The 15319-nt window shown below is 41.3% G+C and overlaps 1 protein-coding gene across 3 annotated transcripts; it reads right to left on the bottom strand.

Moving 5' to 3' along the window:
- Positions 1 to 1865: 1865 nt before the first annotated feature.
- RB195_014039 (uncharacterized protein) lies at positions 1866 to 13872 on the bottom strand (the record flags this gene model as incomplete). 3 transcript variants are annotated; one of them, XM_064204136.1, is made up of 15 exons in its annotated part: positions 1866 to 2033; positions 2093 to 2185; positions 2955 to 3023; positions 3109 to 3192; positions 3245 to 3370; positions 3457 to 3517; positions 4547 to 4650; positions 4714 to 4893; positions 6524 to 6662; positions 6827 to 7110; positions 7180 to 7319; positions 8709 to 8811; positions 10505 to 10597; positions 10669 to 10782; positions 10977 to 10988. In XM_064204136.1, 15 exons carry the CDS (start codon positions 10986 to 10988, stop codon positions 1866 to 1868), a joined length of 1770 nt encoding a protein of 589 aa, XP_064060016.1. The 3 variants fall into 3 exon arrangements, with proteins under 3 accessions (XP_064060016.1, XP_064060017.1, XP_064060015.1); XM_064204135.1 differs by lacking the exons at positions 6524 to 6662; positions 6827 to 7110; positions 7180 to 7319; ... (2 more) ...; positions 10669 to 10782; positions 10977 to 10988; XM_064204134.1 differs by lacking the exons at positions 1866 to 2033; positions 2093 to 2185; positions 2955 to 3023; ... (4 more) ...; positions 4714 to 4893; positions 10977 to 10988 and adding an exon at positions 13756 to 13872 and having other exon boundaries at positions 6464 to 6662.
- Between the last annotated feature and the right edge of the window lie 1447 nt (positions 13873 to 15319).

Here is a 15319-nt window from a genome sequence, read left to right as displayed (position 1 = left end):
TGTGAAGTGAAGGGAATGTGCAGAAGTGCTAAGTAACGAATCAAGTCACTTGGTTCACGACAAAACTCACAGTTTGATGCGAGGGACGCAAAAAAGCACAGACTGAGCTGAAGTAGAAAAGCGAGTGTGCTAGGTACTCCACACACGGCTACAACGTCTACTCCAGAAAATAGCAGTGACTTTTGCCTCTACACGGAATGAAAGTAGACTGGGAATGCACTGCGGGGATTATCAGCTGATAACGAGTCAAGATAGATTTCCCAATAATGGTGGTCTGCGCCGCATTTCGTCCCTGCACCCACTTTACCTCGGACGGAGTGCCCTATGTAAGAAAAGAAAATTCATTACATCAACTTCTGCATTTTGCGCTTTTTATTTTCGATAATCGGTTTCTAATGGATTCTTGGGAAAGAATTCTAAGAGGAAAGAGAATATGAACTCTAACATCAGTCCTGCCCCTGACTTGCCAGATCGAGCGATGCTCGGTGCTTTTAACGTGGTTTTGCCGTAAGCAGCAGCAAAGGACGGGTGTAGCGCGGCTGGTAGGAGGTACCTCTGGGACCACACGATCGATGATTCAAAATCATACACCGTCTTCAATCCGGCTAACATGACTCAAGTAACCAGGAGAAACTCCCCAGGCCGCACAATCGAAGAAGTGTTGCCATCCTTCTAATGTCCGTATTAAGGTGGATTGTTGGGGACGTTAGTGCGCACAATAAAGGTAGTTTCAGATGCTTTTTTCTGGATTATCAAAGGAAATGTGACGATGTCATGCTCAACAATCACTAGCAGCCCGACACCTTGTGATCCTTTCTCCCGAATGTGCAGTTTGTTCCGGTGTGGAACGTCAACTCCTTAGTCTTCTAACGTCTGCAAAACCAGTAATAACTCAAATACAGGGGAAGTTTCCTCACCCGCACAATCGCAGACGCGTTGCGGATTACTACCGTCCTACAACTTGTGGCAAGTTGTGTCATTGGAGACACCGGTGCAAAAGAGGCTGTTCACACGCTTTTATTCTGGCTTATTAGATGGAATTGAACCTGATTTCACACATACTCGTGAAATACACTTTCACCCCTATGTACTAGTGGAGGAGCCGCAGGTGCGAATCTGACTGGTGGCTTTTGCTTGTTCTCAACGCAATCAGGAATTTCGGTACACGCATGAGCTATATAACTTGCACTATTGCAGGACGAAAATCACCCCGATATTGCGAAAGGTGCGGTTGTTCAAGGGCCAGCACAAATACTCAAATCCCTGCAGAGAGCGTGGAATCTTTGATAACAACTCTCCATTTCACTATGAGGCAGTGCCAAACGCTGTTGACGTGAGGTGCCCCGGTCACTAGTTGTCGATAGATGATAGTTCAAGTGAGGCACTGAGCCTTACAGGATATGGATGGATTCTGTGCGAGCTGTGCATCGAGAATGTTGGGCAGAGCTGTGCTCGGGGACGACACAGCTCAGGCAACCGCGTCAAACAATGATATCACGACTAGTGGAGAGATCCGAACAACGTCAGTCTCATGATACATAGGATTCCTTTATGTACCTATCTGAGAGATGCATTGAGAACATCGTTTCATGTTCTTAGAAACGAAACAAGCTTTTCTTTCCTTTTCTTTTTATCTTTTTTTTAATCTTATCTTTAATTTTTTATCTTTTCTGTCTCTTTTGTGGATGTCAAAACCAAAAACTGTTTTTAGTTCTTGGACTTTGACATCCAAACACTACAGTTCCTTCAGCCTACTGTACTATGCGGTAACATAACATGCAGCAGAAAAGCTTTACGATTACCTGTCAGAAGGGCTCATACTGGGCATATTCATAACGACACAATTTCAAGCGTCAATAATCCTTTTATTTGCAGCCTTTGATGCCGTATTCACTAAGATCCTGCTCGAAGTAGTGAAGATGATCCTTGATGGAGGTGTCAAGAAGATTTCCATCAGAACAAAATGTGCTTTCGCCCATGTCATAACACACGTAGTAATGAGCTCCCGTACCCATGCCTTTGTTGTAGAACGCCTTAATGCTCAGTTGGTAAAGCTCGATAAGCGGCAAAAATCTCAGAAAATCCGTTTTACCTCGGTTTTGTGATGATAATATCCTTGCACGTTTTCTGAAGGAAGATGAGGTACCATGTCATGAGCGTGCGTGATGCGGAAAGTGTATGGTACCTATGTGGAGGAAAAAAGCTAGGATTTCAGTTTGCATTTTCGGAAAAGCTATTCGATTTGATTACTGTCGGTACTAAAAACTTAAGTCTGATTTGTTATGAAAGTGAGGGAATGACTGCAAATCGCAAATAAACTCTACTCTTTTTTATACCCGGGAAAATAGCATAATTAATTTTTCCGAAGTAGATGATGGAGATACTCACATTACATCTCTATCTGTTCTATTTTCCTTAAAACCTCAATTAATTTCACTTAACACAAAGTTTCTGCTAGCGGACAAAAAAGTTCTCATACATGCGCATTTGTGCGGTTTAAAAATTCCTCATTTTTTGGAATTTCTCTCGGATTTCTTTCTCGAATCTTTCTTTCCTTCCTTTTCTCTGATCTTAAGTTAAGAAAAATCGATCACCAGACCGAACCAAATCGACCAGCTGTCGGGATCGACTAGTCAGTGGTCCCTGTTAGGCGTCTTCGTTATAAGACTCTGAAGAAGGCAATTTTGCCAAAACCCTAGTCAATAAAATTATTCAACAACCTCGTGCACAGCTTATAAAAATCAATACGAGATTTGGAGCTCCGAAACTAAATTAAACCAATTGATTAAATAAATCTTGAGCTCCGAAAAAGCTCCGAAACGAAATTTCAAAAAAAAAAAAAAGTGGTGAGAAACTTCTGCCATCTTCTAACTACTAGATGATTCAAGAGATATCCAACACGCTGTTCACCTTCCCCGCCTTGATATAGTGATGTGACCGTTAAACTAACTCACGTCTTTTTCAACAGAAGCGGCAAATGCCTTGTCACCAGTTCTCGGTTGTCCGAAGGTGACAAGTTTGATCTGAAGAAGAGAACAAAAAAACTTTCTCCACAGTGGGTGAAAATGGTATCGATATATTCTCACAAGAGAAAATACCGTCAAGCACCTTATTGGCTGCAAAGATTTTGTTATAGGAGATGTAGGATGCGGCGAGTGATGCCATGGCTCCTCCGAGTGAATGTCCAGTAATCTGAGCAGAATAACAGTAGCACACTGTGAAATAATGTGCAGAAGCGAATTACCCAAAGCTCGTAAGTAGGATTCTGGCTCTGCAGAGTTGTGAGATCGTCCTTTATTCCATTCATCCAAACTCTCGTGAACGCATCGCTGTAGTACTTCGATACTACTCCGCCAGCGGCCCAAGCGGTCTAAATCAGCCCTGTTTGTTATGAGAGTCAACGGAAGTGGTTGCTTTCTTTCCGAAAAAGATATGATTACAAAAATTTATACCCACATGATTCTTAAGCATGGTCTCATCTCCTTCCATGATTAGTTGAATATTACGATCAGTTCCTCTGCAAATACTAGATTAAACAGCAGAGGTCACTTATGTATGGATTTTGTGTTATTGTGTTTAGTTCTGTGAATGTATAATGTACATGACGTTTCTCAAGGATGTTCCACCTGTATTTCAAAAGGCATCCAATGGTGGCATGCAGCATTTCATATAATTGACGACGTTGAGATCTCTTCAAGAAGAGATAAGGTTAGGGGTTCCTCAGGAGAATACTACTTGGTTTTGCCTGAAGTAGCTGCTGAAAAGACTTCACTTCTTTTCATCTTCTCGCGAACGCGCTGTTTGTACGAGGGTGGCGGGTTGTAAGGCGCCTCGTGGAAGAATTCGTAAGGGAGGTTCGTTTTCCACGTCTTTGTTCGGATCAGGGGGAATCGAGTTTGGTCCATTCCATACTCATAATCTACACCCTTAACCCTACTTTCTTCTTGGAGAAATCCCAACGTTAACAAGTTATGTTCGAGGTATGCTTCTTTTAAGTACCTCTTTAGTGATAGCATGCCCAACGGGTGATTCTTTATTGGAAGATCAAGAAATGCAATTGTTTAATGGTACCCTATCACGAATTTGTTGCACCACTTCGCAGGTGCCTTCAGAATAGAGAATCCAATACAAATTCATAATCTCCTTCTTTATTGTCGAAAATCAAGCACTTACCTAATTTATTTCGTCAAAATTTCTAAGAATTCACGAAAGACCGACATTTTTTAAAGCTGGTACGAACTGATCTTGGAGCAAATGCGTAAGCGATTCCACTCGAAGTGGCCCTCGCTCAGCCCCTAGCAACTTAGAGTTGGCGAGGCCCCTATCACGAGCGCGAGCATAACTGGAAATGCTTCAGGTCATCTTGACGCAACTGTATATAGTGCGTGAGGTGCAGCCAATGATCAGTATATAAAATGTCTCATTTTCAGGATATCTATATTCATGACACGTGAAATAGAATTCTTCTTGATTTCACTTTTGTTTACCTTCTAATAGCGAGAAAAGATGTAATTGTGAATGACCAAGCAATTCAAAACGTCGTTACCTGAAAGACAAAATTATGGCCTTATCGTCGCTGCTGACGGCAGTAAATCCAGTGCATTTGTCGACTAAAGTGATGTCGCAAATAACAGACCTTAGTTTCTTCAACTGAAACTCGGTGATGAAAAACAGGCGCTGTAGCCCAGACAATTTTTCCTAGAATTCACAAACCTGAGCGTTTGTAAACAAATTAGTGAGGCACTGTTGTGGATTTGAGGAATAGGCTGCGGCAGCCAACGGCATCATTTTGCTTCGCGCAAAATTTTCGTCGTAAGTGATGGTAGTGGCAAGCTGGGAATCCAAGTCGAATGGCATCGCCGCGACGAACGGAAGCAGGCAAAGCAGCAGCATCTTAAAAATACGGATTGCAAGCTAACAAATAACAAGAAATTGAGGAAACTGTGAGGGATACGAAGTCGAAGGAGAACCAGGAAGATACGAAGTTTTTGCTTTTCTCAATCATAACTTTTGTCATACCGGGACAATCGGTCTCGTTGAGAGAGGTAACAAAACAATGGATATTCACTAAGTACAAACGTTTTTGTATAAAATGTAAATAACTGAAATATCACACAACTTTCGACACACACGGGGACTGACTGAAACCTTCTAGAAAAGGACCTGAATTAGTGGAACTTTCGTGTGATAAGCGATCAACTCGTGATTTTTAGTCTTGCAGCTCTTCTTCTGATAACAACCCGTATTATGCGCTCGTTAAGTAACGCAATTAATGACTATGGAATTTCCTGGCGTGTCGGTCCTCCAACGAAGAGCAGCGTTTAATCATTGGAGTTCAAGGTCTCGTAGATCTTCTCCGAAGAAATTTGGATGTTTTTATAAAGAGGGATACCACAAAATGAAAGCCCTTCACTTCTTTCTAGAGAAGTCGTGATGCTTTGAAAAGCAGTTGCAGGTCATCTTTCGTTCATCATCATCATCATTCATCTTCATCACTTTATCACCCATCGCACTAGATTGCTATGACACCAAGCTCACCAATTGTGTGACACGTATATCCCAAGGTTCCGAAATTGTAGTTATTAGAAATCCTACCGAAAAATTCAGTGTGGTCTGAAGGATAAAGGATAAAGTGTCTAACATTAACCCAATCTGCTTGGGATGCGCCACCACGTTCACTTCAATTCAGAACCGTTTCAGTTTTGCAAACGTGTAATTAGCCTATACAGTGATCTGCAAAGGCTAGCCGATGTGCCAAGTCAGAGTTTTATCCTCCTAGACAAGCCTGTTATCAATTTATGGACCGCCGATGGATGAAGAGCTTAGTCGACACCAGGGCGGATTTGAACCTCCAGTCGATCATATAGACAGCTCTTACCGACGGCGCTACACCTGTCCTCGTGGGAGGCATGGACGATCCGATTAGATCGTTCTCTCGAAGATCTATGTCTGCGTGAGTATATCATCTGTACACATGTATATTCCTCAACATATGTCTGTAGAACATCAATGAAGCAAGAATTAGCTGAGTGCAAAATCTAGTAGCTTTGATGTAAGCAGAATTTTGCACTTCTTTTGTATGGACCACTATTCTTGAACGGAACCTACGTCAGATTTCACTATCTTCTATGAATTCAATGATCAGAACCAAAACTGTAAACTAAGTGAGCGAGATGCGTCCTTAATGGGGTAGGTAAACGAGAAGAGAGAGCACTTCAACCCTGTGAAGAGTTGGAGTTGCGTGTGGCGCGTAGCGCCCACCTGGCTGAACGCATTCGGCGCCAACTATATGGCTACCAGACATTTTGAACATATGGAAAAAAAGAAACAAAGGCAACAAATACGTATCTATCACAAAGTCACCGCTCCAATGCAAAAAAAAAACTGCAAAAAAAAAACGATTCTGTCCTTCAAAGGACTACAAATCTGCTATAAGATTTATTGGATTATTTACAACAATCGATCAATACCCATACGCTGCATATGGCGATAAAAGAACTGAATTTTGCGTTGAACAATGTACACTGAGAGGACGCTTCTTGTTATCAGAATGTGTTGGAGAGTCACGAGATCGTAACGACATCTTGGCAAGTTTGTCACTGATTCTCCATGTGCTCTCGCGCGAGAATGAAGAGGCATTGAAAGGTTGAGAGATCGGTATTCTAAACATGTCACCAACAGTTCTCGAGAAAATTATGAGATTTATCGAAAAAGAAATAACTCTTAAAAATTTTGACCTAGCAAGAATAACATTGGATTTGTGAGAAAAAAATTAAGGAAAGCTCATTTAAGGCAGCAGAAATTGATTCAACTAAACAGAACTTACCGTGGCATCAGGGGCTGATTCTCACTGGAGTAGTGATAGAGGTTGCTTTGGATGTGCATTGATTGTGACATTTCAGGACTACAGTATCCTGGAGGTATGAAATGATCTCGATATGAATATGGACTGTAGTATCCTGGTGGATATGGGCTCATATTGCAGGGAGATGGCATAAAAAATGGCATGGGACGGTAGGGAGCTGACGCTGCTGGTTTCACGGTCAATATCAAGTTCGCTGAGTTGGCAATCATAATATCCGTGACCTGATCCAAAGTTTTCCCGGATACCTAAACTCTTTGAGATGTCATTAAAGAGTTGCCCAGTTTAGTTCTAAAATAGACTCAACGAACACTCACGTCGATGCCGTTCACTTCAATGATTTCATCGTTAACATTGAGGAGATTCGTGGAAGCAGCGAGACCGTTGGGCAAAAGCCGAGAAATGAATATGCCAGGTGTTGGCGCGAAGCCCCAAGGGGTCAGGCGTTCAGAGAATCCTGAAATTGAAAATATTATATTCCTTACAGGATTTATTACTCAGATATCTACAGCGTGTTACTAGCACACCGATGCTGTAAAAAGCAGGATCGCAAAATCTGTGGCAAATTAGGCAATAGCTGTTTCCTTCTGATTAATCACGGATCCTTGATCCCAGCGGCGTCATTCTGGTGCGTTTGCTTAATTTCTATCCATTATTAGAACTGTAAGGCTTCCGTTACGTTCACGGTTATAAGTAAGGAAACTTTTGACGTATACTGCAATGGTTACATTAGAAGTGGCGCTGTTTTCAAGTGTTCACAGCGCATAAATATAGCGAAGCTAATAGCTGGATCTCAATACGAAGACAGAGGAGCAGGGATCCTGCCGCAGAAGGATTTTACTTCACTCGTTACTATTTTTCCTGAGCACAATGGGATGTTGCATCTTAAGTTCTTAAGTTCTGATCTGAGGAGATCTTAAGTTTTTGGCCGCCTTTTGGTGATATCACATCAAAAAGTGTAAGCGTTATTAACAGACCAATATGTAAATGTAAAAATGTACGCCTAGCACTAGACACCAGACTTCCTGGGTGGCACGCTTCGTCTGTCTTCAGAATCAGAAGAAATCAAAAGTAGTGGGGTGTTCCGTGGAATTAAATTTGTACATTTTCTAAAGACGCTTCTTTCGTTCTTTTACTTCAGAAATGCAAGCATTCATGAAATGATGACGGATTGGTGTTTTCACAGTTCTCCTCCCAAGGGTGCCCCTACTACATTTGCAGAGTATTCTAACTTGACTTCACGCCTACATATATTCCTTCTACACCGTAACAATTTGCATACATACTTCGAAGCATGATTTTTTCTTCTATTTCTCCACACCGATTTGCGCAGAACAATCTACCAACATGAAATCACATGAACGTCGTCATCGTACTGATAGGGATGAGGTTCGACGTTGTGTTCGCTCAATTCTTGACAAATTCACTTGGAGTTATTACTCCTACTGTGCTTACTGTGCTTCGGCGTATCAATCCGACTCCGCGGCACCCGTCAGACTCCATTATAACGCCTTCTGGTGCCGGCGCAACTATTTGACGCGGTGGGACCCGTATCACTGCTTTGTGGAATTTCATTACGCACACACTCACACGCAAGCACATGTGACAGAATGAGCCCGTTTTTATATAGCTTGATTATTTGAAAAAATGCTCAAACACAAAGATGCTCGCAATGTGAATTGAACTGTATGGATGTGATATTCGAGTTCTACATAGTGCAGTTCTCAATATCAGTTAAGAACTTCATCTAGCTCAACTTTTATGTCTTTTCCTAACCCCACCACTGCATCGGGGTCATATCTCAACCAAATTTGCCCCACAGCAGCTTCCTGAAACTCTAACTCACCATCTCTAATGAAGAAGCCTAGCGGTTTATTGTTGTAGAATTTACATAGTCGTACTCGCCGGAGTTCGTGAGGTAGAACATCAGCATCCAGAATTGAGGAAACCTGTAAGCATCAAAAACGTCAACATGCTACAACCTATGCGCTAAAGAAGTTTGTGGAGTTTTCCACAGTCCAATAGTTCACTGGGCCGAAAAGAGGGTTCAAGACTCACAGTTTGTGACGAAACGAATTTATGTGTCTTCCATGGATCTATTTACTTCTCTACTAATATTTCCTCTAAAATTTCTTAATAATATTCTATTAATATTAATAATATTCTTCTAATTTCTTAATATTTCCATCCCTAATATTCAAGATTACACTCACTGAGTAAAAAACAAAATCTTAAACAGTTTCGTTCAGATATGTCCTCAAAAATCAAAGAAACATCTTGAAAATTCCAACTGGCGAAACTGTACGCAAAAATGAGTATTAACTGTGACGAGGTAAAGTAACGTTCTACTTTGCACCTACCAAAGGGCTTCAATAAGGCAATGGTAAACATGCACCTTTTTATCTTGATCATGCAATAAAAACTGCTTCCGGTAGTTCTAATGCAAACTGAAATAACTTCGAACTTGGGATCCTTTCGCGAATAGACGCGTGTAGAAGTGTAGTTCACGACCACGAGCGTGATTATATATATATATATATATATATATATATATATTTGTTTGGTATACTTTGTTATGCAATAGAAGGGCGGCAAGTCCAACATCGTCAAACGATCCAACTAATATAACTCAAATTAGCAGGAGAAGCAGGGTCACCCGCAAAATCGCAGACGTGCTGGAAATTTCCCTCGTTTTACTAACCGTAACAAGTTGCACCTTTGAGGAGAGGGGATCACATGAGTCTGTTTCGCTGGTCTTCTGGACCACTAAGGAGAGCTCAGCCCGATCAGGTTTTCGCCACTATCGGTCCGTGGAGAGATCCCAACATCGTCAATTTCGGGATACGCTGCCTTTCACTTAGGCATCTCTCGCCAACCTGGTTCAGCCAAGCTTTACACTGTCACGGATCATTGACTTTCACTAGGAATGTAACCGCTCAAAACACGCTTGCTTGAAAAACTGGCCCTATGACAATTCCGCTTCGATTACACAACCAAAGGCCGGCGATTTGAAGAGCGCTAGTGAAAATCTGCGACTACTTCACACTTCCAAGTGCAAAGCATACCTTGAAACACTGATGAACTTCCCTCTCTTAATTTTTGTGAAAAAAAAATTGTGAAATCATTCACTAGTAAACAAGAAATTCCAAGAAAAAGCTTGCCCGTCTGAAATCTTGTGGAGCTGATATGGAAACTTTTCTTTTCTTTCGGGTGAGCACTTCAGGTGAAACACCGTATCCAAATTGTTCTTCTAATGTTTCTCCTTTGTGCTGAACAACGAGCCGTAAAACACGTCCTCGCACCTCCAATGCTTTTTTGAGATTCTGGAAATATTGAGTAAGGTTAAGGTTTCGCTTTACTTCACCGACTGTCTGGAATTTTGCACACACAATGAAAAATTTAGAGAATTATTACTAAAGCATTGAGAGATTTTCTTTCTATTTTTCGGTTGCTGTGAGAAAAATCAGAAGAAAATACTCCAAATCTCAATCCATTGCTACTTTGGATCACGTAAGTAGTTCAATTCTATTGAAATTTAATCATCGCAGCACTATTCATGTATGAATACATTTCGTTGTTCTCGATGCAAATAAATATTACAAAATTAAATTAATAAAACGTTGAGGAATCATTTGTGCTCACCTCATCATTTGAAATCGGCAGAGTACTTCCGTCACCTGCCACATACGTAATATGAGTTGAAGACTTTTGATCTTCATTTAATCGGTGAAGTTTCTTAAAATAAAATTTTGCTACAACCAGAAGACATGATTAGCAGAAATCTTCCAAAAAAAAATGAAATCTACCTGAACATTAGCAACGAATTCTTCGTAGGACGGCACTGGAGTCCCAGCGCCCATCATTATTGAAAAACGGCGGAATTCGGCTCCAAATTGTGATTTTATGGCGACCTTCACTTCCTGAAAAAATTCAAAATTATTATTCATACCGGGAACTGCTATCAGTTTAGAACACAATCAATTTTTAATATTTTATTTTCATTATTTTTTTTATTTCCGAGGCATATTGCAATTGGGACGGGCGTAGCGCAGTCGGTTAGAGGTTTCGCTTCCTGCACGATCGATCGGAGGTTCGAATCCGCCCTAGTGCTCACCAAGCCTTTCATGCCTCTGGGGTCGATAAATTGGTACCAGACCTGTCTGGGAGGATAGAAACACTGACTTGACACAACGGCCGACCATTGTATAGTCGTATTTTATAGCATAGTATTGTATGAAAGTCACTGTATAGACCAGTTACACGTTCGCAAACCTCAAACCATTCTGAATTGAAGTAGACGTGGGGGCGCATCCGAAGCTGATTGATTAACGCCAGACTCTTTATCCTTTATCCTTTATCCTTACTATCTGACTCGATAGAATAAATGGTTTCTAAGCGTAGGTGCTGTGATGGAGCTGCACTAATTGCCACTTGCTACTAGTCTGTGCCTTTAAAAATATTGTTACCTCGTGACAACGTTGGTGACAATCAGTAACAACGCGGTGGTTTACTCCGCCAGCCGGTGAGACTGGCCTTTGATGAAGACGAAATTGTAGAAATGTCAGGCTAATAATAAAGTTTGACCAAAACCTCGTTTTCATAGCGAGAAGACATAAGTGTTGCTACCTTGTATCTTTTATTCATTTCTCGGTTCTTTACTACTGTACCTGCTCTTTGCCCACTAGATAGTTTTCTGGTGGGTCCCAGCGGGAAGCACTACCCTTATAATTTCCAACTTCCAAATTCACAGAGAGACATGAAAAGATGTAAGCATTTATGGCTGTATTTTGATTTCATTGAGAGAAGAAATGTTTTAGTTAATTACTAGTTTAGATGAAATAATAACCATTGACCACCCTCGATAAGATTGTATTTCGCAGGTTCTCTTCCTCATAAAACAAATATCGAAGGTATCGAAGGTTATAGTTGACGGAGTAAAAAGGAATTCATACAAGTATTCGGTTGTTTGCCCCCATGAGGCATCCGTCAACGAGTACATGGTGCGACCCGTGAGGACTAACTAGCGGTTACGGCCATTGTCGTCCATCATCATCGCTACGAACACACTATTTGTTCCGGTAATTAACGATGACATTCCTACAGTATCCGCCCAGAATTAGAAATGCATCATCTTGGAGCATTTTGGAAAACCATGATGAATAATAGAAGATTATATTGGACACCTGACGAAATTCTCAATTTCTGAGAACGACATGTAATGGAGAATGCCTTACATTTCAGCTAGAGGGGGGATATTCTTCTTGGAATTCTTGGAGATGGACGTGTCGACTCAAAGAAAAGTACTTCTCCTGGCACTTGTGATCTCGTAATTAGGAATGCAAACACTAGAAAAAAACTCATCGTATTTCAAAGAAAAGGAAAACAGCAATAATTCGAAATTCTCAGGCTCATTTTCACCTTTCTACCCTTTCACATTTCTACCGACTTCGACATTTTCTTACTTCGAAGTATTTGTTTATAGATAATTAAGGTGTATATCCGATTCTATTCGCAGATTTCTCGAAATCCACACCTTTTCTCCGTTGTGCAGTGACCTTTTGTTATTGCATCTCCTTCGGAGAAAAATTCTGCTAGATTTATTTATTGACCGAAAAAAAACAAGTTCACTAGAGTTTTTATTAGTATTCAAGTGCTCTGACACCCACACCTACAAACTCTGAGAAATATAACATGGAACAAAATGATACTCTAGAAAAAAAATCCCCCAAGCAGGCATAGAACATAAAAACTGTTTCAAATAGTTGTTATTATTCACTAAATCGCACACACGTCAGAGAAATAAACGATAGAAGCTGTCAGACTCCTTTTTCACTTTTTCGAGTAAATATAACACTGTAATTGGAGATTCAGGGTGACACGCAGAGGCGGACATTTCACACCTATAGCTTGTCAATGCAAACATATCACGTGTTAGAAGCAAGAAGGACTTGAGATGTGTACAGCTTAAGCGAGAAGTGGCGGTGTCTTGATACAGGGACAAATTCACAAAGCTTCACGTGTTTCCCAAGAGTACAAGGAGCTGAAGAGAGCGTTCACCGCTTTTGTGTTCTTTTTCTTCAGATGTCCTGCAGCCATCCAATGCGCCGTGTTACTTGTTTGATAGGATGGCGGAGAAATTGTTGCAACGATCACTGTTTGGTGCTACAACTTTGATTATGACTGTCTCGGTCTTCTGTAGCGAGTTTTAGCGCCTGTTGTCAACATTAAAACAAAACAAAACCTGTAAACAATAGCGCGTAATGAAGGATTGACAACTCCACCCAATCCTCCCTCCCCAACCCCACATCTGACTTTGCTCCGATCTGGGCGCTGTCATCTCTTCTATGAGGGAAGCAATGGTTTTACACCCTAGGGAGAACAGTTACGTTACTGTTAGACGTATTAAAACCTCCAGAATAATCACCTCCGGAATCCATATTTCCCAAGAGCGGCTAGGAAATGAAAGACGATACATAGTCATTTGATCGTTCTTCCGAGGTCCAGTCTGGTAATGGGCAAATAAATCCGCCGAGGTCATGACATTTGGCAGGATTGCGTGAGAGCGTCGAATGCACACCAAGCGTCCAGAAATCTCTTGATTACTATCCATGTGAAATTAGCGGAGTAAACACATGAACAATTCTTCTTTCTTTCGAAATCCTGGCACCAAACCAGTAGCTCGTATCTCTCGCATGTACAATTAAAATGTGGGTCGAACAAGAGCGCATATGGCACATGAAAGATGCAGACAGCCGCCGCCACATGGTGCCATTAACGACATTAACGAGGATTTGACAAAAAACATTTCTCGATCAACAAATCGAACAGAGTTTACATTAAACCATCGCTGACATATGCTCAGCTCGACAAAGTAAGGAAGTCAAAAGACAAACCTCTAGTTGACATGGCTCCGTGTGACTGACCTTGTTGATAGAATTATAGGACCTGTACGATCTTAAGGAGCATCCCTGTGCTGAGCCATACAGGGATGACGGTCGTTTGGGTGACATTCTGGAAACGAACATGTAGTTGGAAATTTCAGAGTATGGTAGGAAAAATTGAATAGAACCAGTAGGAGGGGAACAAAAATGGAAAAATTCACAAGCAGTAAAAGACAGCGAGTGTGAACCCGAAATTTCCGCCGCAGAACAGAATTTCGCTGAAAAAAGAAGTTGTTCATGCAGAAAATTCGCAAGTGGCCTACAATCTCTTCGACGGAGATGAAAAGAGTAGAAAGAAGTGTTCGTAGTCAAATCACATGACATATATTTAAAGGTGTCGAAGGGAAAATTCGATGGCTCAAGGAAGCATTCTTGGTTGTCAATAAACAGTTCCTGATAGATCCCCTGGGGACGCACCTACGCGTTCAACTTCGATGTAGAATTCGTTTGACGTTTATGCACGCTCGTGCGTCACCTACAATGACTTGCGGGGCTGGCCGAAGAATCAAGACAGTGTTTTTATCCTCTCAGACAGGTCTGGTACCAATTTATCGACCTCAGAGGGATGAAAGGCTTTGTTGGTACCAGAGCGAATTCGAACCTCCGATCGGTCGTGCAGCCACAGCGGACCCTCTTAACGACTGCGCCGCTCCTAGATCCATCTAAATTTCTGCCGCAAATCCTAATGTACAATATATTTTCTCACCACAGATAGCTCGTGAAACCTAAAGAATTGCGTAGAATAGGTGTTTTCGGCTTAAAAAGTGAGAGAGGAGTCTGCCAACGAAATTTATTCCTTAAAAAGTGTGATGTTCGCGTAGGTGGCACAATTGCTTGAAACACTTATAAACGTATTACTTTCTTATGTACGTTTATAAGGAACCTAAACGTACGGCTGTACATCGCCTCAAATCTTTTTTTTGAAAGTCATGAACACTTTACAATTCACTCTTTATCTGCTTGCATTGCCACCTTCACCTACAGAATTATTGTTCGGGACCACTATTTCCATGTTTGTTGAGAGTCCTATGACAAAAAATAAGAGAGAAGGAAATTTAAAATGACTAAAAACTTAAAAGCTTAACGCTTAGTTTAAAAGCAGTCTAGCTCCTTACACAAGCTAGGTCCTACATATATCGCTGCGCTCCTTGCAGAGATAAAATATACTTCGCGACAAGAGATCTCTTCTGCCTCCACGCCACACAATAGGTCCTCAACTTAAGCTCGAGATCCGCTACCCGTATGAGCTCCAGCGCCACTATCACATAGGAATACTAACGTTTGTAACCGTTGTTAGCTTGCACACTGTCGGAATGACGGAATAAAGCTTTCTCTAAAAAAAATTTGCTTGAGATGCCGAACCACGAATCTCCGTAAGTCCAACATGTCCCGAGCATACTCCGTGTTCATTGTCCCCTATACTTTAATAATCCCTTACTCCCTGAGACTCTAATTTCCAAATTTCGTCAAAATGACGTATGTCCATGGGCAATCATATTTTTGGAGGATTAATTTC

This window comes from Necator americanus, chromosome V (assembly GCF_031761385.1).
Source record: "Necator americanus strain Aroian chromosome V, whole genome shotgun sequence".
NCBI lineage: Eukaryota > Metazoa > Nematoda > Chromadorea > Rhabditida > Ancylostomatidae > Necator > Necator americanus.
Note: the sequence above shows the minus strand (reverse complement) of the source record. Positions and strands in the feature narration are given on the sequence as shown.